Below are 27623 nucleotides of genomic sequence, written 5' to 3' on the forward strand. Positions count from 1 at the left end.
AGTTGTGAAACACGTCGGCATACTCAGCTGACCCTGCCTGGGGCCGTGTTTCGGTGAGGCAGGGCTTACAATGAGATGCAAATGTTTTAAAATGACGTCCCCGACATCTGCTGCCATTGACCGGCAGAGTGGACAATCACAAACTGGTTTCACAATGTTGTGAATATGATGTCAGGCCTTCCTGCCATATTGTCCACTCACGCCCGCCATGATACTGACACCAATGGGCACGGAAATTTCCAGCTCACAAATGCTCAGTCAGCAGAATCAGACACCATCTATGGGCAGAACAGAGCAGTGACCTTTCTGGGTATGTGGAATATTTTGTTTTAAATACTGAAACATCGCTTTCCATCAAAGCAACACAATCACTGACCTTGCCTTTGATCTTGATCATGCAAAGCGCTCTTCTTCCCCTGTAATATGCACCCAAAAAGGCTGGGCCACTGTCACTGTTATCAGGTGAATACTCACATTGTGCAGGAATCCTCACTGTCATTCTCTCATATCATGTCAATATAATGGCCACAAATCACAGGTACTGAAAGGTGGTTTGTGTTACGGGGCATTAGTTTTGTTGGAAAATGTTTGACCAACCTCGGGTCTGCTCAATGTTGCAATTCATATTGAAACACAATGGCGCAGAATTTACTGGAAGCAGCCAACAAATGGTGCTAGCTGTTAGTTAGACTTTTCCTTTGTCCATTTAATGTTTGCAACATGTGAAACAATGCAACACCCGCTAGAGAGCATCTTGAAAGTTTAATCAATTGGGTATCTCCTTAACCAATCAAATTTAAAGATAGTGAAATGAACAGTGTAAGAGACACTTGACCTCCTCTCCCTTCTGCCCCTTTCTTCCTCCTCAGAGGAGGTGCTACCAGCAGCGACCACAATCCCCATTACCAGGGTAAGGGGAAGGCTATCTGTTGCCTGCAAGGGTCCACATGGTCTGAATCCTCTGGGGGCTTGGCAGATACCAAGGAGTCCTGAAATGAAGCCTGGAAATGCCGACAATGAAGGCCAAACAGCGATGGAGCTGCATTGTACCAATAAGCAACCAGCTGCAAACTGTCTCCAAAACTCCTCACTACTCGCACTGGCAATGCTGTTGACCATTTTTTATCCCACCTTTGGATGAGGTTTGTGAAAATGTTTGTGAAAATATCGCACGAGTACGCGATGGCATCAGGACACTCGCCCAATGTCATCGCGCACTATTTTACTCCAGTTATCTTTGCATACATATCCATGGGATAGGATATTTATCTAGTTTAGCTGCCTTGTTCGCAGTTATCTTGTAGTCCCCACAAGTGTGAATAGTTTGATCAGGTTTCATCAAAGGGACTACGGGTACTGCCCATTCCGAAAATTGGCCTGGCTGGATGATGCCCAGCTTCTCTAAGCAGCCACAATTCTGCATCCACCTTCTCCTTTAGGGCATGGGGAACAGGTCTGGCATTAAAGAAATGGGGTGTCACCTCTGAATCTACATATATTTTTGCTTGCGAACCTTTTAGCTTTTCCAATTCGTCACGAAATAACAGCTCAGGAATTCCTCCCGTTCTCGCTTGAAATATTCCTGACCAGTTGAGCTTAATTTTTTTGTAACCAGTTGCGGCCTCGAAGGCTAGGGACGGGGCTTTTTGCTCAGTGTGTGTATGCGCACCTGACATGCCCAAGCGTGAAATAGCGCACGATATTTCGGGCGGCGGGCGCGCGTGAAAGTTGGCAGTGCGCCCGCCAACAGTCAAGAGGCCTAATAAAGCCATTAATGCAGTGATTGACTTGGATTTTTCACTGCCCACCCAACGTTACGGTTGGCAGGTGGGTGAATCGGCCAGGAGGCCTTTGGACTTTTGAGGAAACCGCACCCAAGGGCGGGATGAGGTTTCCGATACTAGTTCTTTTAAAAATTTAAAATGTTTGGGCAGGACTTTTATCATCAAGATGTTTGGGTGAGTGAGTCTAAGGGGTGGAATTTTTTTTTTTGGGGGAATTTCATAATGTTTAATTTCTGGCTTTAAAATTCTTCAGCTCCCTGAGGCAGCTCTCTTCCTTCAGGGAGCTTTCATTGTGCGCTCCCTCCGCCGCTTGTGCTGATTTCAGCGCTTGCCCACTTCCCCCTCCCAACCCGGCCAACGTGAAATCGCGGTCGGGGGCCGATCGCGAGCGATGGCCCGTTTCCCAGCTGCTCCTGCGCCAGCCCCCACTGCCCCTGCCCGACAACCTGGAAATCCTGCCCTAGGCCTTTGGCCTAACACTATGATTACTGGAAGCTGTGCTGTTTGATGGCCTTTACCTGTATTGACTCTCCAGTCTATGTCTTCAATTGAGCCATGGTTTGCTCCAGATTCAGTGTCTGGGTACCTTCATTTAAGTATTTAAATGTGTGCTCTCCCACCACTGTGGTTGGGCCTCCCATATCTACCCCCATGACTAAAGGCTTCCCATTCACTTGAATGGTGATGGTTATTAGTTCAGTTTTTACTGCTTTGACATAGTAAAGGGAATAGGTATCAGGATCAGCAGCTTCAGGATCAGCAGCTTCAGGTTCTGTTATATTGTGCAATTCAATCATCTTTGTCCACTGTCTTAAGGACGGTCTTGATTTCTCCCTGCATTTTGATTTATTATGTGCCCTTTTTTGTGGCAGTAATGGCATTCTGCCTCCTTGAATCTGCAGGTTTCTGATACATGGTTATTCTCACATCAAGAACAGATTGACTTCAGAATCACTGCTGAAATGCTTCCATTGGGCCTTTTCATTTTTTGAACAGCAGAGACTGTATCCCACTTTGCTGCAGCCCCTCTGCTTTTCCTGCCAAGCCTGGTGGTAGGTTCCCACCCCGACTGAAGAACAGCGCCACGTTGCACATTCTGCAAAGCCTGCGAGTCTCTCATTTCCCACAGCACCCTCCATTGCTAGCGCTATTTTCATGGTGCGCTTCAAATCGATGTTAACTTCTGCAAGTAAACAGCGCTGCATGATGTCATTGTGAATGCCACAAAACAACTGGTCCCCAGCAGGTTAGTCAGCGTGTCTCCGAAGTTGCAGTGTTCAGTCAGCTGCTTCAACTCCGCTATATAGGTTGCAATGGACTCTCCTGGGGCCCTCACTCTGGAGTTAAACTTAAACCTCTGCATTTTTACCAATAGCCTCGACTGAAAATGCATCTTTATGAAGTCTACTAATTCGTTAAAATATTTAGAATTGGGTGCATTCGGGGTTGTCAGTCTGTGGATGAGGTTCTATGTCTTGCTACCACAGACGGTCAAAAGAATTGCATTCTGTTTCTACTCTGCTGTTATTTTATTCTCCACAAAATAAAAACCTCGGCGCTCTACATACTGGCCCCAGTCTTCCGTGGATGCATCATAAGGGCCGATTCTGCCAAAGAGTGGCCTGACTGGTGAGTATACTTTTCTTTTTTCTTTTAGAACTGATGTACTCACATTCCCAAGGCGGGGTGCAGCCTTGGAGCTATCCCATCCTCATCAGCAAATGTAATGACTTGATGTACTGGACAGGTTTCTACTTGAAACAGATAACTTTATTTCAGGGAGCTCTTTTCGAAGCTACATACTTGAACCAGGTCCTTGACTAGAAACCTCCGCCTCCATCGGATTACCCGCGTTAGGGCTCATTCATCAGAACAATCACGTGACCCTAATAGGCAGTAGGAAAGGTTATATCTTCAATCACTACAAACTCATATCTCTGGATCATTAGTCCTGGCCTCTAGATTGCTTGTCCAACAATATAACCACTATGCTACCTGTTGTACAACGTGGTGCATACTCGCATGCCACTGTAATGGTCAATATGCTCAGTGGAGGAATGGTTATTGTGGGATTGGAGAATAGCACTTCCCACAGTATGATGCATAGAGTCACATGGTAATGGACTGAAAGAATGTTTAGAGAAAACACCCTACAACCAGCCTGCATGGAGGTAACAGCACCATGCATGACAGTAACCTGGGATCTGTAAATAGTTAAAGCTTAACAATAAACAGTTCATGTTTAAATATACAAGGCTCAAGATCTCATCATTGAGACATCTGAAGAACCACATTGCAACATGGTTGGCAGCTGTGGGGTATCTGCAATATTAAATGAGAACAACACTACCGCTGCCTGTATGATATCAGGCTGGGAGAAGGGCAGGAGTCAAGGCTGGAAGTCCCAAAACCTGGACTTACTAGTGTCTGATGGGTTCTCAGGGCCAGTAAGCCAAGAAGAAATATTAACTCTTGATTCTTTAATGGTGCATAAAGAGCCCATCTGGGACCAGGGTCGGAATCATAGCAATGAAATGGACCCTTAGATTCCAGGTTGGTGAATTATTTTCTTGTTGCATGTGCAAGAAATGACTCAGGGTTGAATCTATTTTATCTTGAGCAGGGAGTGGTAACAATGCTGCATTTGCCCAGGGAAAAGTGGTCGATGTTGCCAATATTTTATTGAATACGGTGTAAGGAATTGAAGTCTTGAATAAACAGACATTTTCTGCATAATATAATACCCCCTAAAAAGGCAAAACATTTTAAACAGTCTATGGAAGCAGGCAAGGTCACTTAGTTCATATTATCATTCCTAAGTTAAGATGGTGTCTCTGTACCCGCCCCCACCACCCGCGCACCCCCCCCCCCCATCTTTGCAATTGTTTAAAAAGGACCAGGATATGACCCTCAGCAACAAGATGTAAACTAAAAAGCTGACCTCGAGCAGTGTGACGCACAAGCAGGGTGGTAACCACCCTGACGTTTTGAGTGCCCGTCCTGTATCCATTGGTCAGAATGGTTAGACAGATGATTGACAATGGGCAAGCTACCAGCCCCCCCAAAAGGGTGTATATATTGGTGTCAAACTGGTGGCTGTGGGCTGAGGTGTTGGTGAGGGGCTGCTGAGGTGCGGGGCCTGAGGTGCTGGTGAGGTGGCAGTGCTCGTTGGGCATTCACCAGATGGAAGATGGTCCAGAGGAAGAAGAGGAAGATTGAGAGATTGAGGGAAGCGTTTCCTAACACTTTGACCAGAGAGAGGAATGCTGTTATCACAAGCTGTTACAGGTTTATACCTTTCTCCGTCTAATTAGTTAATGTATCATATCTAAACTGTTGCTTCTTAAGAAACTCAATTAACTATATTAAGATTACATACGAATAGTCGACTGCCTATTAAGGTATCTGTGGCCTCGAACCCAGAAATCTTACACCTGGGAGTGGTAACAATGCTGCATTTATCTGGGGAAAAATGGTCTCTTGCCAATATTTTATTGAATACTGAGACAGGCTAAGTGGCAGAGGTCACCAGCAGGCACAACCTGGCAAACTGCCCAGCATCATGCCCTCCCATGGATTTCTGTGTCCTTATTTAAGCAACAACAGCTGGCGAGGATAGTGTTACACAACAATATCACAATTTCAGGGTTCAGCTGACTTGAAAATTTAGTCAAGCCATGAAATTGTGTTCCAACCTAATAACATTCATATTCAATCTCTCTCAATCTCTCCCCCAAACACATTACACTCTTATTTCCCTTATAATTCCTTTTTGGAAATGGAGTCAATTCCTTTAATAAACTCCCATGTGATTCATTTGTTATTATGTTGTAAGGTTCCATGGTTATGACTTTGCAACAGCCTCTCAATCTTCATTTTCTGTAATTTCAGCACAATTTTAAATTTCATTAACATTGTTTTACTGAGATAATATTTTCAGAAATTACAGACAGAACGGAGGGCATTTAAAGGAGGAATTTATTCTTAGTATGCACATGAGCTGTGTTTTGGCAATCTGTGATCGCACGTCAACCAATGACTTACTTTTAACTTTATATGAAACATCATCTGTACAATATTTTTTTTAATTAACAGGATGTGGACTTCGCTGGCTGGGCCAGCATTTATTGCCCATCCCTAATTGCCCTTGAGAAGGTGGTGGTGAGCTGCCTTCTTGAACCGCCGCAGTCCCTGTGGTGTAGGTACACCCACAGCGCTGTTAGGGAGGGAGTTCCAGGATTTTGACCCAGCAATAGTGAAGGAATGGTGATATATTTTGAAGTCAAGATGGTGAGTGACATGGAGGGGAACTTCCAGGTGGTGATGTTCCCATCTATTTGCTGCCCTTGTCCTTCTAGATGGTAGTGGTCCTGTGTTTGGAAGGTGCTGTCAAAGGAGTCTTGGTGAGTTCCTGCAGTGCATCTTGTAGATGGTACACACTGCTGCCACTGTGCGTCAGTGGTGGAGGGAGTGAATGTTTGGGAGGTGTGATTCATTCCCAACATAACTTGCAAGCGACGTGCGGTATTGTCTTCTATACTTATGTGGTGCATGTTGAGAGAGCCTACAGATAAATTGCACTAAGAAAATGAATTGTCCTGTAAGGTAATTGGAAATATAAATAAGGCAGCAAAGTGGGAATGTAGCTATTACATTATTTTTGAATTATTAAATGTAATTGATTGAAAGGGAAGAGGCTGCATCCTTTATGTGAAATTCCAAGCTGACATCAGCTGGATTTGACACACTGGGAGTAATTTTAACCAAATTTGCCAGGTAGTTAGCCCATGGCACAATGCTAATTTTCCACCTGCAAAATTAGGGTAATTTTAACCCATCCTGCCAGCCAGAAAACGGATGGGATTAGGGGCAATGTTGATTTTACGCCAGCCAGGATTCACTCTCCATTAAAATCAATGAGTAATATAAAGTAATGACATAAGGGCCCTGGTTTGGATAAGAGTTGTGATGGTGCCTTGGAAATGACAATGCTGCAGCTGATACTGTCAACAACTACTGTTCGACCTTAACTACAGCTCCTCCTGGAGTTTCTAGTTCGTTTCTACTATTTTGGAGTTTCCTATTAGAGTGCACAACTCCTCCAGATTTATTTGCTATTTAGTTCAGCAGCACAGGAAATCTCCATCACTCCAAGGGTACTTGATGCCCTTGTTTCCTGAATTTGGTTGTATTATTAGGGAGCATTGTTGTGCACTAACTACCATTGCACTATGTAGCGTTGACCTGTGAATTCAAACTCGGAGATTAATGATTGCAACATATTTACTGCAGGTTTACTGAGAAATGCTTTGCTGTCTATCACTGGCACCATGTGCCATTAAATAACAGAGTCATCCCTTTACTTTTCAAAGAATACCATTGAGTTACTGGAGACAGCTCAAGAACACAATTCTCTCTTTTTTTCCATGAAGTACCTGCACTAGGTTCGATCAAGGTAACAGTCTAAGCATGAACATAAGGTTCTCTGGATTACAATATTTAAACTACTTCTGAACCAGTGTCACCAAAAAGGTGAGTACATCACGCAACTAAACCTGTTCCTTAAATAAAATCAGGAAAAGTATCCAATATACAGTGGCTTCAAAATCATCTATCATACATCATTCATCATCTATAAAGAAAATCAACTCCACCTTTTGGGTGTAGATTAAAAGTATGAGGGAAACGTTTCGAAAACTCAAGGATGTCACCCATGGTTTTAAAAATAAATAAAAGGCTTGTAATTATAAAGTGCCTTTTACGGTCACTAGATGTCCCAGAGTGCTTTACAGCCAATGAAGTACTTTTTGAGATGTAGGGCTGAACTTTCATAGAGTTGGGGAGACTCTGCGGACCTTCAAAAATGTCTGCCAGGACTCAGTCTTGGGATTCCTAGCCCTATTTCTGGCACCCCAGATGTTTGTCAGCGCAGGATAAAGGGACGGGCTAGTGCAGATCGTGAACCCGCATCCTGCACTCCTGACCTGGCTAGCTTCATGGCGGAGGTGTTGTGAACCATAGCCTGGATGACGGGACTATTTGAAAGCTAAGTTCAAAAGATCTTAGTCATGCCCCTATGCCAATCTAAGCTCCCTCCATCCACCTTCAATGGCAACTCATAACCTTTATGCCATCTGATGACACTTCAATGCATTCATATCCAGTATACACTCTGTACAAAACCAATGAAACCTATAGTAATGTCACATATGAAAAAAGCTGTAAGAAAAGTCATTCATAAGTTTCTTACCAAAAACTCCTTTTACTATATCCCTATAAAGTGTCAATCAACAAGCCCATTAACATATCAACAGCAAAAGCTGCAAGTATTGATACCTCTTTATCTTGTGTAAATATGCGTTGAAGAATTGAGAAATATATCTAACAGAGAAAGCTGTCAGTCAAGCATTTTTTTTCCTTTAGGTCCAGCTGTTTTAACAGAATAATGCCAAGAAAACATAATGAGGCTTGGCTGAGAGCCCAGGCATCCATTATTCAAATGCTTGCCATTTTTACTCGTGTTACTTTAAAGGGCTGTTCAAATGATAGCTTTGTAGGGCTATAGTAAAATGAGTCCTTTGTAACAATGCTATGAATGTATAACTGCTTTTTAAAAGCTTTATCACACATGACATTGTAACTATAGTGTTCATTCAGTGGTGTTACCATCGCTGAATCCCCCACTATCAACATCCTGGTGGTTACCATCAACCAGAAACTGAACTGGACTAGCCATATAAATACTGTGGCTATAAGAACAAATCAGAGGCTCAAAATCCTGCAGCGAGGAACTCACCTCCTGACTTCCCAAAGCCTGTCCACCATCTGCAAGGCACAGGTCAGGAGTGAGATGGAATACCCTCCACTAGCCTGGATGAGTGAAGCTCCCACGACACTCAAGAAGCTTGCTTTCGTCAAGGACAAAGCAGCCCGCTTGATTGGCACCACATCCACAAACATTCAATCTCTCTACCACCGACACACAGTAGCAGCAGTGTGTGTACCATCGACAAGATGCATTGCAGCAACTCAGCAAGGCTTCCAAGACAGCACCTTTCAAACCCACAACCACTACCATCTAGAAGGACAAGGGCAGCAGATGGGTGGGAACACCACCATCTGGAAGTTCCCCTCTAAGTGACTCACCATCCTGACTTGGAAATATGTCGCTGTTCTTTCACTGTCGCTGGGTCAAAATCCTGGAACTCCCTTCCTAACAACACTGTGGGTGTATCTACACCATATGGACTGCAGCGGTTCAAGAAGGCAGCTCACCACCACCTTCTCAAGGGCAATTAGGGATGGCAATAAATGCTGGCCTAGTCAGCAATGCCCACATCCCATGAATGAATTATTTTAACAATTGTTCTGTACAGAGTATACATTGGGTAAGTGTTAGCCTGGAGTTTATGGGTGACCATAGCGGGTGGGTGGAGGGGCATAACTTGGCATGCAGGATATGGGGGGGCTATTGAGAGTGGATGGAGTCATGACTTGGCATAAGTTGGCATGGAAAGTGCATGAGGGCTGTATGGGGATAAGGTGGTATGAGTGGCAAGGGCTAGAAGGATGTTTTCTGTTTTATTGTTTTTGTTGTAACTAGTTCAAAGTCCCAGAGCACCAGCCCACCTCGGCACCCGACAGACTTTGTGGTTGCCACTGCATTGCTTCCAGGGCCAGTGGGCCTGACTCCATTCAGCAGAGCCCCCACACCCAACCAACCCCCACCACCCACCCCCCCCCACAACCACCCACCACCCACCACAGCACCGCCCCCCCCCCCCCCAAAAAAAAACTGCTCCACTGCCAGAATGAAAACCCCACCTTTGCAACACATTCTCCCGAGGTTGGCATGCCAAAACAGGAAATTTCCCAACTCCTCCTACCCACCATTAGGATGAAAATCCAGCCAGTAGTCACTGCTATAATATAGGAAATGCAGCAACCAATTTGCACACGGAAAGTTGCCATGAACAGCAACATGATAATGATTAGATAGTCTGGTTTTTAGTGACATTGATTGAGGGATGAATGTTGGCCATTCTTCCCCATTCTCCTTTAAATTAGTGCCATGGGATCATTTATTTCCACCTGAAAGGGAAAATAGGACCTCAGTTTAACATTGGATTCAAGAAATGGCATCTCCGACAGTTCAGCACTCCCTCATTACTGCATTGCAGTAGTTGTCTTGATTTTTGTGCTCATGTACTGGAGTTGAACTTGAACTCACTTTCTGCTTCAGAGATTGACACACCAACTGAGCCACAGTTGGCATGTATATGTTTCCAATACTTGTTTTCACAGGGGGAAATTGCTTTAGAGAAGTTTAGAGAATTTACCTAATTAACCCATTTGCTAATTAGAGCATAAGGACAGGAAAACACCATTTCTACTCTTGAGCCAGTTCCGCACACCATTCAGTGAGATCTTGGTTAATCTGTGTTTCTCATTCATGCTCGCTTGATTTCTCTGCATGTTTGTTTGCCCATTCCACATCCCCTGCTTTTAAGCCCATGCAACATTTCAACTATTATCCTTTGCATGCCTCACCCTTCAATATGCATTTTTTCAGATCTGGTAGCTATGTCACTTCACGCGATCTTCAATTACTCATCTGCCCAGTTTCGTTCTTCACTCGCATGTTTCCATCCTTTCATCCATATTAAAGTTTTCCCTCAGTCTCCAGAGTTCATTAAACTCTCCAATAAAAATGATCCAATGTATTTTAATTTTTTTTTGTAGGGGTCATTTTCTCTGCAAATCCTCGGAGCTGATAACATCCCAAAAGGCAAACTACTTTATGGCATTGAACCTATAACTAGCTCAAACTTGTCTGCGAATTATTTGACAGTGTCAAATGACCTGCCACAAAACCACTGTCAAAGAAGAGCAATTTTCTGCACCCCCACTTTCTCAAGGGCAGTTAGGGATGGGCAATTAACGCTGGCCTAGCCAACGATGCTCACATCTCATGAATTAATATATTAAAAACTGCTGTTCTTGATAATATTCATGTTTCCTCCTTCAATTGCACTTCTGCAATTGGACATCATACTTCTATGGATCAGTATTCTAGATCCCAATTTCAGAAATGAGCAGACTCTTCAGAACATATAATCCTTTTGGAAATGTTCAACACACACATAGCTCCTCCAACCAAAAACTCAACCCAGATACGTTCTGCTTGGGAGTTAAGCATTTAATGCTGTTAGAATTTGACAAAAGATAACTTAAATGGTCAAGGTATCACTGTGTACTTTTCCTTAGCAATTTTAGTATTAGAACCATAGTGGGGGTTGTGGGGCTGGGTGGGGGCTGCATGGGGGTGGGGGGTCATGGGGATGTTGGTTGTAGGTGGTGAAGGGAAATCTTCATCTATGTATGTATGTTTCTATATATGAATAACAGGTTGCTTGGATCAGCAAGGACAAGAGAATGATAAACACCAAGGTTAAGAAAATGTTCAAACCATATTAAGAGACAAGTTGCCAAGGTACCACAAGGGAAAGATTGATCTATGTGCTCACTTGTATTATAAGCAGAGCTTGTAGGAGAGAGGCAAAGGACATGAGATTATATGCAGGATAAACATCTGAAAATATGGCCTTAGCAAAACGACCAACTATGTATCACATATGCAAAACAAAAGGCTGTTTCATTGTTTAGAAATAGAACCTTCTCCCCTGGCATGGGCTGGGAATTCTTGAGAAATGTCAAGGAGTCACCAGACACCAAATCTTTGAGTACGTTTAGGTCTCCGGAACGCTGATTCAGAATCCCCACCCTCACTTCATCCTCCTTATATTGATGGCCAAGTTTGGGATCTCAATGATATCTTATTTAAACCGCATGATGCTTCCACTTCCTGTGTTGGCTGCCTGTTTTTGCCTTTTCCAGCAACATTCCCAAATTAATGTCAAATTATAGCTAATTTTGTTTTCTCCACTTCTTCTCTTTGTTGAAGAGCATCCTAAGAAAAACCCATCTCATTGACCAAGCTTTTGGTCACTACTCCCAAAAGTTACTTCTTTGGCTTGTGATCCATTTTGAATTTGTTAATGCTTTTGTCTTGGCCATTTCGTTACATTATAGTCACTGTAGTAACGCAAGTGTTGATGTTGTTATTGTTTCTGTCTATGTCCAATGGGAACTGACTTGAAACTGTCCAAACTCTTTTCAGGTAAGAGCCTTATAATTATTGGCAACAAAAACTCTTATCAACCCAACTAACCAAGGGCCCAATTTCATCAGGGTGGCAGTGATGTTCCCAACAGTGGGCATAAAGCTGCGGTCAGCCGCTTCGCAACTATTTCCGGGATCCCAGACCAGCTTCTGTGTTCACCAGGCACCCTCCATGGGACAGCCCAATCAGGGGAACCGCCTGCATCGAGCTCACAGGGAGACCCCATGTTTTACTGGGTGGTCTCCCAATTTGGCAGGGAGACCCACCTATCACAACCCCGTCCCCAACCATCACTGGTAGAATATCAGTGGTGATGGGAAGAGGCTCTTAAATGGCCATAATATGGGAAGGTGACCCCTGGCTTTCCCTCCCAATTCTACCAACCCCACCATCCAACCCACTCCTGAGAGCCACATCAAATTCAATCCCAAGAATCAACATTGGGTTACAAAGGTAATAGAACAGGGTTACCCAGTACCAACAATTCATCCTCATTAAAGTATTAATCTTCAGCCACCAAATTAATTTTCATATTCCTCTTATTCTGATACCATTATCCTCTCAAACTCTATCTTATTTGACCACAACTCCTTTTTTTTGTGATTGCTCTAATTCCAGCACCTCATTTTCTAATATACTCTTGTATTCAGTAACACAGTCCAGGTTAAAGCTCTATTAATATTCAGCTAGGTTGTTCGACTTGTTGTTAGCCAAGGAACCGCCATGGGTCTTGCAGGATGCAAAATAAATAATTCATCATTATCTCTGTAGGCAGAGGGACCAATGAGAGTTGGAAATGTTAACTCTTTCAAACATAATTCATCACAGTTTGGCCAGTTGTTTTCCCCAATTTTATTTTGTGCATTTCAAGAAAGTTAAGCAGATGTTGGATTTTAAATATGCACATTTCTTCACAGATATAATAATATCTAGAATTATAATAGGTTATAGCACATTTTTCTTTGAAAACGAGACTGATTCAGGTTATAACATTTCATTTTGCTCATTAAAACATCTATTCATGAAAAGTTTCATTGCAAAATAAATATATACTCAAAAATCAATTTCCTTGAGTTATTGTTGCCAAAATGTTGCTGTATCAGATTAAAAATAACTCAAGAATTCCTGTGCTAAATAGTTCAGATTTTAAATAATGGAATACGTCTTATTTTTAACTATCTTTTTTCACAAATGCCAGATAACTTGCCAAGGCTAATTATATTCAATGCATTTGTCAAATCCTAATCCCCAGATCTCACACGTAACTTGTCAGCTCATTAAATGCAGCCAGAACATGAATATCACAGCTTCATTTCTGTTCCAAGTGCGTGCAGTGTCTGCACTTATCGGAGTCTCAGATGGTCTCTTGTGTCTGCTGAAGCCTCACATCCCCAACTGTGATAAGAGTAGAGAAACACAGGAAATAGCTGGAAAATTCAGCTCTGGTACACACAGAAATATGCTTTCAAACTTGCATATTGATTTTAAACTAGAGATGGAGATGAGATGGTGGAGAATGGGCTGGGCGCAGCGAGCAATACATGACCTCTTTGATATGAGGCACAAGATCATTCTAATTCCTGGGCGTCGTATTAAACTGATTGATTGGTTGTCCTCATGATCACATTATAAATCAGCAAACCCACTCATATCACATACAATTTTCAGCTTCACTGTAAAGGCCTGCTTCAAGCAGAGATCGGCATCAATGCAGCGACCTTCACAATTTGAAGAGGTTTTGTTAAGACTGCCACTAGCAAAAATCCTGTTTTTATCTTCTAACTTTTCTCCCTTTTCTCTCTCCGAGGTCTTGGCAACAGGAGACCCATGCCCAAGGGACATCTTTGAGGTGTTCTGTTCTTCTCCTTGCACTTAATTAGGAGATTAGGCACCAACCACATATAAGCGATTGGTTAACATACCAATACATAGGTTCATTTATGAAGGTTTTGAGAAGTTTATACCAGTATTGCACGGTTGGAGAGCATGTACGCGTGTCTGAGTTGGGGTCTTCCTGAGAACAAACTGTGACTAAGTCTGAATCACATGATACATTGCACCATTTCCCCTCAAGTGATGTATACAGAAAACACAACCACATTCACAGAACAGTAATCTTCCTGAAGATGCAATATCATGCACTGCATTCCACTCTCCCCTATCCATCACCCCCCACCCAGGCACCGGCTCAGATTGCATGTGGCATATGGTAAGTGAAAGGAGTTTGCCAGTGGTGAAAGACCCAGCGATTGAGGACAGTAGCATTTACTGGCCGCTTAGTGACAGCCCAGCCGAGACCTCCCTGGAAAGTAAAAGCCCTCTCCCAGATCTGCTCAGCAACAGAGATGGGGACTTCAGAGGCCCAATCATGAGAAGAAAGCTGCTGGCTTCAGCCATGCAGTTATACGAAGCAATGGAAGGTCTTTCATTGAGTTTCAGTACTCTGGCTGAGAGTATGAAGGAGTTTACTTGCAGCCTGTGTGTTGTTATCTCACACAGCATCAACACTGCATCAATCCAACTTGGAGATACTTAGCTGGACCCTCACAACGGGAGTCCTCATTGCACGTTTTGCAGCTTGGGTGGAAGTTTAAATGACTGCTGTGTATATTCTACAATATTCAACGGGGAGATTGGTGGATCCAAATGGAGAGCAAGGTTTGAAGCAGGGCAGTCATCTACTCAAGTCTGCTCTCCTCCAGATTAGTGAGTGCAGATACCCAGTCACACAGGCCCTGCCAATACCCAGCATAGATCCAGCATGACTACCAAGCCTGCACATGCTCAAACGCCAAGAACATAAGAAATAGGAGGAGTAGGCCATATAACCTCTCGACAACTTCCCCCAAAGATCATGGCTGAGCTCCTACCTCAACTTTCCCATCCAATCCCCATACCTTTTAACAAAAACAGAAAATGCTGGAAAAGCTCAGCAGGTCTAACAGCATCTGTAATGAGAAAAGCAGAGTTAACGTTTTGAGTCTGTATAACTCTTCTTCAAGAAGAATCATATGGACTCGACACGTTGACTCTGTTTCTCTCTCCAAGGATGCTGTTAGACCTGCTGAATTTTTCCAGCTTTTTATGTTTTTGTTTCAAATTTCCAGCATCTGCAGTATTTTGCTTTTATCCCCATATCCTTTAGTTTGCTTAATATACAAAATCCTATTGATTTCTGTCTTGAATACACTGAACTGTTTATCCACAGCCCGATGGGATAGAGAATTCCAAAGGTTCACAAATATCAGAGTGAGGAAATTCCTCCTTGTCTCAGTCCTAAATGATTGATCCTTATCCTGAGACTGTCCTCTCCTGCCACGGGAATCTTAAACCCAGGGCCAACCCTGTCAAGCCAAAGTCACCCTGCCATGTGCGACTGAGAATTCTAACGTGAGGAACTGAAGCCCTTCACTAGCTTTGATGTGGCCAGAAGGAGGTGCACCTTATTAGAGTATTGAAGTTAGTAATTGCTCTTTAAAGAAGAGCACTTAGCCTGATCACCTGGATGAGAAATTAATGGAACATGTTTGCCATTTCATTAGCTCATTTGACACTTCGGTTGACAGTGTGGTTTAATAGCAGCTTCTGACTCATTGATATAAAAGTCAGCTGAAGCTTTAAGTGTTCTTTAATGCAGGCTGAAGAAGGTGCTGAAAGCTGTATCAAGGACTGTTAAGCAGAGTTCTCAGTTAGGGGTGTGAACAGCTCAGCAGAATCAATGAGCAATTAGCTTCACCCCTGCATCCTTGGCTATACAAGATGCTGATCTGACCCTCCTACTGCTTCCTCTCCTTTTGCCATTTCTTCCTTTCCAATAAGGGCTGCTATCGCTCTTCCTCCTTCAAATGCAGGTCTTTCTGCAATGTGAGGTTATACGGCAAACAGCAGTAATACAGGAGACTTCCTTTGGGGACACAGTGTAGAGAACAGCCAAACTGGTTGAGACACGAACCTCAGATTCAGCATCCCTGTGGTGTGTTCTACAATCCTGGTGGATTCCTGGCTTTGGTTATATCTGTGCTTGTCTGGTGGGATTGCACAGAGATATCCTTGGTCATATCCTTATCCATCAGCCCCTTCAGCTATCCGGTCACATCCCTCACTGGATCAAATGTAGGTGGGGTGCAGGGGGGCGTGATAGATTGTCTCAGGTTAAATAGGTTCTGCCAGCTCCTTCCACTGATGGGCACAATGAGGTTCTTGTTGATTGACCAATAGCGATCAGTGACTTCTGCCCTCAGTCAATGACCCCCTGGCACTCAGGCCAATTTCCCCCTGCAATGGGTCAGTGGCTGCCCACCCTCCCCCAAGACACGACCCCGCCCACCACCCCCCCCACCCCCTGCCCTCAGTCAATGATCCCCCTGCACTCAGGCCAGTTTCCCTCTGCAATGGGTCAGTGCCCCCCACCACCCCCCCCCCGCCCCCCCCCACCCCTGCACTCAGTCAATGCCTTCCGAAACTAGGGCAATGATCCCTGACCTGTTTGACAAGCATCACAGAAACTTTAAATGCAGCAAGAGGCCATTCGGCCCATCAAGTCTGCACTGGCTCGCTGAGAAAGCATTCCACCTAATCCCACTCGTCTGCCTTATCCCCGTAACCCTGCTCATTATTTATTTTCAGGTAGGAATCCAATTCCCTTTTGAATACCTTGATCAAACCAGCCTCCACTGCCCTTTCGGGGAGTTTATTCCAGGTTCCAACCAGCCTTTGGGGTGAAAATTTTTTCCTCATATCACATTTACTGCTTTTGCCAATTATTTTGAATCTGTGCCCTTTAGTTCTTGATGTTCTCTTGAGTGGGAACAGTTTCTCAATATTTACCCTGTCCATGCCCCTCAGGACCTTGAATACCTCTACCAAGTCTCCTCCCAGCCTTCTTTTCCCCAAGGAAAAGAGCTCCAACCTCTCCAATCCAACCTCATAGCTACAGTTCTTCATCCCTGGAATCTTTCTTGTGAATCTCCTCTGTACTCTCTCCAATGCCTTCATATCCTTCCTCAAGTATGGTGCACAAAACTGGACACAATACTGTAGATTAGGTCTAATTAGTGTCTTATACAAGTTCAACATAACCTCCTTACTCTTGTACTCAATGCTCCTATAAATAAAGCCTAAGATACTATTTGATTTAATAACTGCACTCTCAACATGCCCTGCCATCTTCAATGACCTATATATATATATACAGTGAGATCCTTCTGTTCATGCACCTCCTGTAGAGTTTCTCTCTTTACTTTATACTGTCTCACCATATTCTTCCTGTCAAAACGAATCAGCTCACACTTCTCTGCATTGAACTTCATCTGCCATTTGTCTGCCCAATCCACCAACATGTCTATGTCCTTTTGAAGTTCAAGATTATCCTTACCACAGTTGACAATATTTGTGATCTTCATATCATCTGCAAGCTTTGAAATCATGCCCTGCACACCACAGTCTAGGTCATAACTTGTAATAAAGCATTTGATCTTTATTTGGTCAAGGGTGCACTAGTGAATGGGGTAGAAAGTGCAGGGGAGAGAACTTTTCTCTGGGATAGCCCATCTTCTTCTCCTTGATAGTTTGTTTCTCCCCATAAGGAAATAGCCAGTCTTAACTCACCATCTCCTCACACTAACTCTGCTTTCCTTTGTTGAGAATAGAAGAACCCTCTCCATCACTGTTCTTACATACTTCCAACGACAGACAGAATACCCACGTTCACGGAAAGTATGATGTGCGTGCCATTCAGAGAAGCTAATGCAAAGGTGTGTAGAAAAACCTATAGAATGTTGTTACCCTTTGAGCTAGTTATAAGTTTGAGTTTAGAATAACTGCAAGTGATGTGCATCACGCTGCAGACTATTCTGCGTAACAAAGATAGATTAACGTCATGTTGCTGTGGCTAAACAACTGCACAAGATGCTTCTATCTCTCCGCTCCTGACAAGTCTGATGCATAATAGTAAATTCAGCTTCAAACTGGCAGTAACACAACAGCTCAGGGACAGTAAAGTTTATATGAGCAGATTATCTCTGGTGAAATTATAAGCTTCATGATTCCCAGAACATTACCTCTAGTTGATGAACTGAGAATACTTGATATTATTATAAGCAACAGGAGATAAACCAACATGCTTTAAACTTTGAAGGAATTGATATATAGCCTTGTTCATCTACATCTCCTCATGCTGGGATGATAAAGGTGGCTGGCCAGATTAAAAATTATCAGGAAACATTTATTTCACATTTTATAGGCATCATTATGTTGAGGGTCTGAAAAAAATAAGTTTGAGAAAATGTTATGCTCGGAGGATATTATATTGGAGAGAATAATTTTGCATTTGCTCAACATTGTCCTCTATTGGTCAATTTTTGCAATCTCTTCTTATTAACATGCCTTACATATAAAAGAGAAGAAAAAGTGAGAACTTGAATACCTGTGGCGCCTTTCATGGCTTCAGGATGTCACAATACATTTTATAGCCAATGAAGTACTTTGGGACTATAATCACAGTTACAATCTAACTAACGCAGCAGCCCATTTGCACACAGCAAGATCCCACAAACAGGAAAATGATAAGGGCCAGGTAAACAGCTTTAGCAATGTCAATTTAGGGATAAATATTAACCAGGACAGCAGCGAGAAATCCCCTGTGTTTCTTAAAAATAGTGTAAGAGGATCTTTTATGTCCATTTGAGAGGTTAGATGGGACCTTGATTTAATGTCTCTTCCAAAAGACGGATATGAAATATTGTACTTATTATAAATCCTCACCTAGAAATTTGGTTGTGCCAAATACAAAGGTGTACAAGGAGAAAGACACATGTTACACATGTCTGTTCACAAAGTCCCAGGTTATATATATATCAGTGCTGAGGCTTTGTTAAATTAATTCAGTCAGGCAGCTATAGCTACCTGTACTGATTGTTAGCTACATGTCTATTTGTATGGGGAGGGGTCTGATGAAGAGTCATATGGACTCGAAACGTTAACTGTGTTCCTCTCCGCAGATGCTGTCAGGCCTGCTGAGTTTTTCCAGCTATTTTTTGTTTTTGTTTCAGATTTCCAGCATCCGCAGTATTTTGCTTTTATCTTATGTATGGGTAGGTGATTGAGTTGGGAAGATGGGCTTCTCTGGCACCATTTAAAGGCAACCAGCCCCTCTGAAATGGTCTGTAGATTCTGACAACAGACAAAAGGGACATTTCAGTAATTGGATAAAGCGGAGGGAAATTGTCAGAAAAAGCAAATGGGTTCTGTGATGTGACAGTCCTTGGTCCAGCTGGTAGGTAGTGGGCAGTAAGTCATCAGGGCAACATCTCCATCATCCAGAGGTCACTGGGAGGCCAGAGTCAGGAGCTCAGCCTCCAAGATGTGGCTGGAAGTTGAACAGAAATCCAATGATTTCATCACCAGTTTTGTCCAGGTAAGAGTCCTGCTCTACTAATCTTTGCTCACATCTCTAACACCTCTAGCTCCACACTGACAATGCTCCCCTCCTTGCCTGCCTTATTCTTCTACAATTGCTGCATAACTCATCATTAGACACCCACCTCCTCATACCTGTACACCCACCATGATTGCTACCCTCACTTCCCAACACCTCACAACTTACACACTCCGTACCAGCTACTTGACCACAACAGACAAATTTGCTAGATTCCTCACAATTGTCCAACACACTCCCTCCAGTCCTGCAGGATAGGTCACACAACTTGCAATGTCTGTCTGCCACTAGAGGAGGCCGAGCCCACAGCACATTCTGTCTGCTGTGGAAGGAAACATCCTGGGCATCAGGTGCAGAGGGAGAGGCCTGGGCCATGAGAAGTAGCAACATTGGAGGAGGCATTGCAAAAGATTTCTTTGTGTTTTTTTCCTCTTCCTCCTATGTTGCAACAAGCTGTGGGGAGAAAGCAGAGAAATGGAACCAACTGAACAGCTCATTCATAGAGTCAGCATTAGCACAAGCGGCTGAATGGCCCCACTCAACCCTGTATGATTCCATAATAACATCAGCTTGCATTTATATTTATATAATCTTTAACATAGTAAAACATCCCAAGGATATTTTCTCAGTTGAAGGGAAGTATCAAGCAAATCTATGAATTCTGAGCAGGTGCATAAAGCCCCAGTAGAATTAAGGAACATCATCATCCCCAATCTCCCTGTGAGCTATTTGCTTTTTCCCAAAACTAGACATTGAATTTTCAAACACTTATTCCAAGCAGATTTAATGTTTGAAATATTAACAACAGTTCTTCTATAAAAACATGCCCAATTTTTACCTCATGCACAGTTCAACTTCACCTGGGTTAACAACATCTGCAGTAATAGCACCTGGATTATAAACACCTGGTTTAACAGCCCCTCCATTAACGACACCCGGATAAACAGCATCTGGATAATAAACACCTGGATGTGCAACCTCTGCAGTAACAGCATCTGGATTATAAACACATGGATAAACAATACTTGGATTAGCAACACCTAGATTATAAATGGATTATTGGCACCTGGATCATAAAACAATTGGATTAACAACATCCAGATTATAAATAGCTGGATTAACAGAACCTGGAAAAACACCATCTGGATTGTAAACGCCTAGGTTAACAGTAGCTGGATCATAAAGAAGATGGATTAACAACAATGAGATAATCAAGATTTGGATTAACAAGTGCTGGATTGTAGACATCTGCATTAACAGCAACTGGGTCAATAGCAGCTGGGTTATAAAAACCTGGATACACATCATCTTGATTAACACCTGGATTATAAATACCCGGATTAAAACACCTAGGAATAAAACACCTGGATTAACACCCAATTTATAAACATCTGGATTACTAGCATCTATCATTTCTTCCACTGATATTTAGAACTGGAAGTTATTTAATTGTCAATGGATGGAGAATGGTTTTATTGCTGAACTTAAACCTTGAATTGAGCTTTGATTGATTGGATGGAAGTCTGGCTGTGAGAGTCATAGAATTGTATGCAGCACAGAAGGAGGCTATTCGGCCCATTTTGCCTGTGCTGGTTCTTTCAAAGAGCTATCACTTAGCCCCACTCCACACCACCCCTTCTCTTTCCCCATTGCCCTGCAACTGTTTCTCCTTCGAATGTTCAATTAATTCCCTTTGCAAAATTATCATTAAATACCCCTGGATTTCTACCTCCAAAAACTGGCTTATACCAGATGAAACTGTACCAATTGCACACCAGGGTCATGGTAATTCCCCAAATCTCAGATTACAGAAATGTTGGGATCACCTGCAGAAAGAACCTTTGCTGGTAAACTTTCTCTGTCAAGCTGGAAGTGGAAAAAAACTAACTCGCTCATGTTGACTGCAGCGTTCATGAACCAACAGCAGAGGTCCCAACTGTTCTACTTTCCAAACCAAACCCTTGTTCTTTCCTGTCTCAGTGAAGTTCCCTGTGAAACAAATTACAGCAACAAATGCACAATGTTCAAATTTTTTGTACTCTGCAAGATTCCAGGCTGTGAAAAATATAGCGCTCATGCTCACAAAGCAGACCTTGAGTGTGCATACACTTGGACAATGAGTTATGTTGAGCTCTAGTGGAAAGATTGATAATGTCAACAGTGTGTTCCTGAAAGGGCAATGATCAGGGCCCACTGATTCATAGTGATTGAATACATGAAATTCTGTCTTTGATCACATAAATTTTAGAATTTCAGAAAAACATCAATCAGTGGCCTTAACTAAGTCACCTTTTAGAGACCCTGTGTTCAACTCACCCTGCTCCCTTCCTGTCAACTACTACTAAATAATTACATTTAAAATCTACTAACTGCATGGGCACTTAATTTTCATCAGGCTGCATAACAACAAAACTAATTCTTGGTGCATTTCCCTCCAGGCAAACAGGGAGTATTCCATCATACTCCTGAATTGTGCCTTGTTGATGGTGGACAGGCTTTGGGGAGTCAGGAGCTGAGTTACTCCTCGCATGATACCTAGCTCCTGACCTGCTCTTATAGCCACAGTATTTATATGGCTAGTCCAGTTCAGTTTCTGGTCAATGGTAACCCCCAGGATGTGGATAGTGTGGGATTCAGTGAGGTATTGCGATTGAACGTCAAGGGGTGATGGTTAGATTCTCTCTTGTTGGAGGTGGTCATTGCCTGACACTTGTGTGGTGCAAATGTTACTTGCCACTTGTCAGCCCAAGCCTGCATATTGTCCAGGTCTTGCTGCATTTGAACATGGACTGCTTCAGTATCTGAGGAGTCACGAATGGTGAACATTGTGCAATCATCAGTGAACATCCCCACTTCTGACCTTATGGTGGAAGGAAGATCATTCATGAAGCAGCTGAAGATGGTGTCCTCGTCCCAACCATCTTCAGCTGTTTCATCAGTGACCTTCCTTCCTCAGTGAAGGTCAGAAGTGGGGATGTTCGCTGATGATTGCACAATGTTCAACACCATTTGTGACTCCTCAGATACTGAAGCAGTCCATGTTCAAATGCAACAAGACCTGGACAATATCCAGGCTTGGGCTGACAAGTGGTAATAAACATTCGCAGCACACAAGTGACAGGCAATGACCATCTCCAAAAAGGAAGAATCTAACCACCACTTCTTGACATTCAATGGCATTACCCTCACTGAATCCCACACTATCAACATCCTGGGTTGCCGTTGACCAGAAACGGAACTGGACTAGCCGTATAAATACTGTGGCTACAAGAGCAGGTCAGAGGCTAGGAAGCCTGCAACAAGTAACTCACCTCCTGACTCCCCAAAACCTGTCCATCATCTACAAGGCACAGGTCAGGGGTGTGATGGAATACTCCCCACTTGCCTGGATGAGTGCAGCTCCCACAACACTGAAGAGGTTTGACACCATCCAGGACAAAGCAGCCCGCTTGATTGGCACCACATCCACAAAAATTCACCCCCTCCACCACCGATGCACCGTAGCAGCAGTGTGTACTCTCTACAAGATACACTGCAGAAACTCATCAAGGCTCCTTAGGCTGCAACTTCCAAACCCATGACCAAGACCATCTAGAAGGACAAGGGCAGCAAATAGATGGGAACACCGCCAACTGCAAGTTCCCCTCCAAGCCACACACCATTCCTGACTTAGAAATATATCACCATTTCTTCACTGTCACTGGGTCAAAATCCTGGAACTCCCTCCCTAACAGCACTGTGGGTGTACCTACACCACATGGACTGCAAAGGTTCAAGAGGGCAGCTCATCACCACCTTCTCAAGGGCAACTAGGGATGGACAGTAAAAGCTGGTTCAGCCAGCGAAGCCCACATCCCGTGAATGAATAAAAAAATCCCTAAGTTAAACAACACAGGCACATTCCAGTGATAACTAATGGCAAATAAGATAATGTTGCCTTGCTGTCACTGTGGGACATTGGTGAGATTGTTTAAAAGAACCCTAATGGTTATTGCATCCTTTAACTTTGAAAATTAAGAAGAAAGACATTCCAAGAAGGAATGTGTTTTATTGATAAGGGAAATATTCAATGAAGGTTATCCATGGCTGCAAGCGTTAACTGCAAAAATTTGTATTAAGAAATGAAACAAAGCCCTTGTTTCCTGGATCAATAAGATGTTATTCTTCCTGCCACTGTCTTTGTTCCTTTGCCCATTCTGTTTCTTGATTTCACTGCAAATGATGTCACCAACGTTTCATTGATGCGTCTAACTGCAGCTTAAAGACAAACATAGAAACATAGAAACTAGGAGCAGGAGTAGGCCATTCGGCCCTTCGAGCCTGCTCTGCCATTCATTATAGTCATGGCTGATCATCCAACTCAATAGCCTGCTCCCGCTTTCTCCCCATACCCTTTGATCCCTTTCGCCCCAAGAGCTGTATCTAACTCCTTCTTGAAAACATACAATGTTTTGGTCTCAATTACTTCCTGTGGTAGTAAATTCCACAGGCTCACCACACTCTGGGGGAAGAAATTTCCCCTCATCTCAGTCCTAAATGGCTTATCCCGTATCCTCAGACTGTGACCCCTGGCTCTGGACTCCCCCACCATCGGGAACATCCTTCCTGCACCTACCCTGTCTAGTCCTGTTAGAATTTTATAGGTTTCTATGAGATCCCCCCTCATTCTTCTGAATGATTGCTCATTACTAAGAAATATTGCCATGATCAGATGAGGAGAAGTGGAATGGCTCCCCTTTTCTCCCACTCCTCGGGTGGGATATTCCACCCTCACCCCATCGGGATTGTCCGGTCTCGCTGAAAGGAAACAGCCTGGGCCGCCGAATTTGCCGCGGTGGCCCTGCCATGACAGGGCCAGAAAATCCAGGCCCTCATTTGACCGCAACAGGTTTCTTTTCTAAAAGGATATGTTTTCCATTTCAGAGAGTGTTTAACTGTAAAAGACACCAACAGATAGGTTTCCTTGAGTTCTTAAAAAGAAAGAGAATAATATTTATTGCGCTTACCCCTGTCTGAGAAAAATAAAAACGGTGCTCTAACTTTCACGCCTACGTCAGGTTCGCACACACAAAGTAAGTTACAAAGTGGGAGAATAGATTAAGTGATATTTTTAAAGGTTAAAGTTATATGGACCTCATGGGTTGGTGACTTGGGTGGATCTAAGCCGAGCTCAGTGATCCCTCAGGATTCGGTGTCGCGGGAATTAAAAGGTGTTGGCGGTTGATTTATCTTTTCTTCTACGAAGGGCAGCTGATGGGCTGATGTTTTAAAAAAATCCCTGTCTGTGGTGTAGAGATAGTCAGACTGCAGACAGGGATCAAGCTTTCAAAATTGGTTAGTGAGAGAGGGAGAGAGAGTATCCAATTGGGGACCCTCTGTTCTGATCATTTCCAGAATGACTTGTTTCTTCCTGGCTCTTGGAGTAATAAGATGTGTTATCTGAAGTCAGTTTTGATCATGTGATCACATGAGAGCACAAGAAATAGGAGCAGGAGTAGGCCATTCCACCCCTCAAGCCTGCCCCGCCAGTCAAAACGACCATGGCTGATCTGCCCCAGGCCTCAACTCCTCTGTTGTGCCAGTTCCTCATAGCCCTTAACTGCCCGATATTTCAAAAATCTATCTACCTCCTCTTTAAATACTTTCAGTGATCTAGCCTCCTCAACTCTCTAGGGTAGAGAATTCCAGACATTCACTACCCCCTGAGAGAAGAAATTCCTTTGTATCTCAGTTTAAATGTGTGTCTCCTTATTCTGTGACTATGTCCCCCAGTCTAAGATTCCCCTACTAGTGGAAATACCTTCTCAACATCTACCTTGTCAAGCCCTATCAGAATCTTGAATGTTTCAATCCGATCACCCCTCATTCTTCTAAACTCTAATGTATAAAGGCCTAACCTGTTTAGCCATCTTTGATAAGTCAACTACTTCATCCCAGGAATCAGCCTAGTGAATCTCCTTTGAACTGCTTCCAATGCCAGTATATCCCTTCTTAAATATAGGGACCAAAACTGTACACAGTACTCCAGATGCGGCCTCACCAGCACCCTGTACAGTTGTAACAAGACTTCCCTATTTTTAAAGTCCAACCCTCTAGCAATACAGGTCAAAATTCCATTTGCCTTCTTAATTACATGCTGCACCTGCATGCTAACTTTTTGTGTTTCATGCACAAGAACACCCAGATCCCTCTGTGCTGCACTTTTTTGGTGTCTCTCTCTATTTAAATAATAGTCTGCCTTTTGATTCTTCCTACCAAAGTACATCACCTCACACTTTCCTACATTAAACTCCATCTGCCAAGTTTTTGCCCACTCTCTCAACCCATCTATATCCCCTTGCAGATTCCGTATGTCCTCATCACAGCATGCCTTCCCACATATTTTTGTATCGTCAGCAAATTTGGATAAATTGCAATCTGCCCCCTCCTCCAAGTCATTAATATAGATAGTAAATATTTGAGGTCCTAGGACTGATCCTTGTGGCACTCCACTAGTTACGTCTTTCCAACCTGAAAAAGACCCATTAATTCCGACTCTCTGTCTTCTGTATGCTAACCAATCCTCAACCCATGCTAATACGTTACCCCAATATCGTGAGCTCTTATCTTGTGCTATAACCTTTTGTGTGGCACCTTATCGAATGCCTTTTGGAAATGCAAATACACTACATCTACCGGTTCCCCTTTATCACCTCTGCTTCTTATATCCTCAAAGAACTCTAGTAAATTTGTCAAACATGATTTCCCTTTCACAAAACCATGTTGACTCTGTTTGATTGCGCTAAGCTTTTCTAAATGTCCTGCTATTTCTTCCTTAATAATGGACTCTAGCATTTTCCCAATGACAGATGTTAGGCTGACTGGCCAATAGTTTCTTTCTTTTTGTCTCTCTCTCTCTTCTTGAACAGCGGCATCACTTTAGTGGTTTTCCAATCTACTGGGACCCTCCCAGAATCCAGTGAGTTCTGGAATATTTCAACCAATGCCTCCATTATCTCTGCTGCTACTTCCTTTAAAACCTTAAAACCTTTGGATGCAGACCATCAGGTTCTGGTGACTTTTCTGCCTTTTGTCCCATTAGTTTGTCAAGTACTTTGTCCCTCGTGATAGAGACTGTTACAAGATATTTCCTCCCATTAGCTCCTTGCTTATCTGATATCTTTCAGATGTTTATATCCTTTCACTTTGAAGACCGATGCAAAATGTTGGTTTAAATTATCTGCCATTTCCTTGTTCCCCTTTATCAATTCTCCAGTCGCATCCTCCAAGAGTCCCACGCTCACTTTAGCCATTCCCTTTCTTTTTATATGATCAACACGTCTATTACATAAATGATTTGAAGTTAGAAGACATTGCTACACAATAGGGAATTGTATGGTGGCTGTTGACACTGCTTATGATAAAGTGATTTCTCTGCAGCTCTTTATTAAATTTCAAGCTTGGGGACAGTGGGCAGGATTTTCTGCACCCGTCCACCACCGGCATCTTCCAGTCCTGTTGCAAGTCAATGGGCTTCTGGCTGGGGCGCTGCCTCGCCTGTGGTGGGTCCCGCCTGTGATGGGGCCGACAAATCCTGGCCAGTGTGTCTGGAAGTCCACTGAAACTGACTGCAACTCCTGGAGTCCACAAATGTGCAGAATAATGCAGAAATCTAGAGGTTGCTGACAGTGATTGAAAGCTTCTCTAGAGGGTAGGTCTTTGAGGCATCCTCCAGAAGTCACTGGGAAATCATTGAATTAACAAGAACCTCCATCCTGATGCTGTTAATCTCACTGTAAAGACTCTTGAAAAAGTTACACGTTTTTGACTGAGGCGTAACTGAGTTTTTAACAGCATTCTAAGTTCAGAATTACAACTAAGCATATGCACTGGTCTGAAAAGCCAATTTAATATTATGGATTGTCAAGTTTCTCACCTATGATAAAAAATTCCATACATTTAAAAAAAATTAGAAGTTTGTTTATAACATCTTATCTTCTGGCTTAATTCAATCATATTCGTTCATCTCACTAACTGAAAAATTAAAAGTTAAAACTAAAGATATTCAGTGCTTTGAACTTCCTGGTTTGCTGTGTGAAAACTTCAATGTGACTGGTTGCTAACCTTGCTTGATTACATCACTACTATTGGACGCCTAGAGATCCCTTTGACTTGGCACTAGATTCAAACTTCTGTTGCATAAGAGGAATCCATGCAACAGAGATTGATAGATCATTGCGAA

General features: G+C 43.1%; 1 protein-coding gene across 2 annotated transcripts in view; it reads right to left on the reverse strand.

Moving 5' to 3' along the window:
• LOC121276336 (cadherin-12-like) overlaps positions 1 to 27623 on the reverse strand; it is a 247802-nt gene that overhangs the window by 34515 nt on the left and 185664 nt on the right. Inside the window, exon 10 of one of the 2 annotated variants that reach the window (XM_041184617.1) lies at positions 20308 to 20397. The exons of the other annotated variant lie outside the window; for it this stretch is intronic. Within the exon in view, the coding sequence (XP_041040551.1) occupies positions 20308 to 20397 (90 nt within the window). The remainder of the gene's footprint in view (positions 1 to 20307; positions 20398 to 27623) is intronic. 2 annotated transcript variants of the gene reach the window in all.

Source organism: Carcharodon carcharias, chromosome 3, assembly GCF_017639515.1.
Source record: "Carcharodon carcharias isolate sCarCar2 chromosome 3, sCarCar2.pri, whole genome shotgun sequence".
NCBI lineage: Eukaryota > Metazoa > Chordata > Chondrichthyes > Lamniformes > Lamnidae > Carcharodon > Carcharodon carcharias.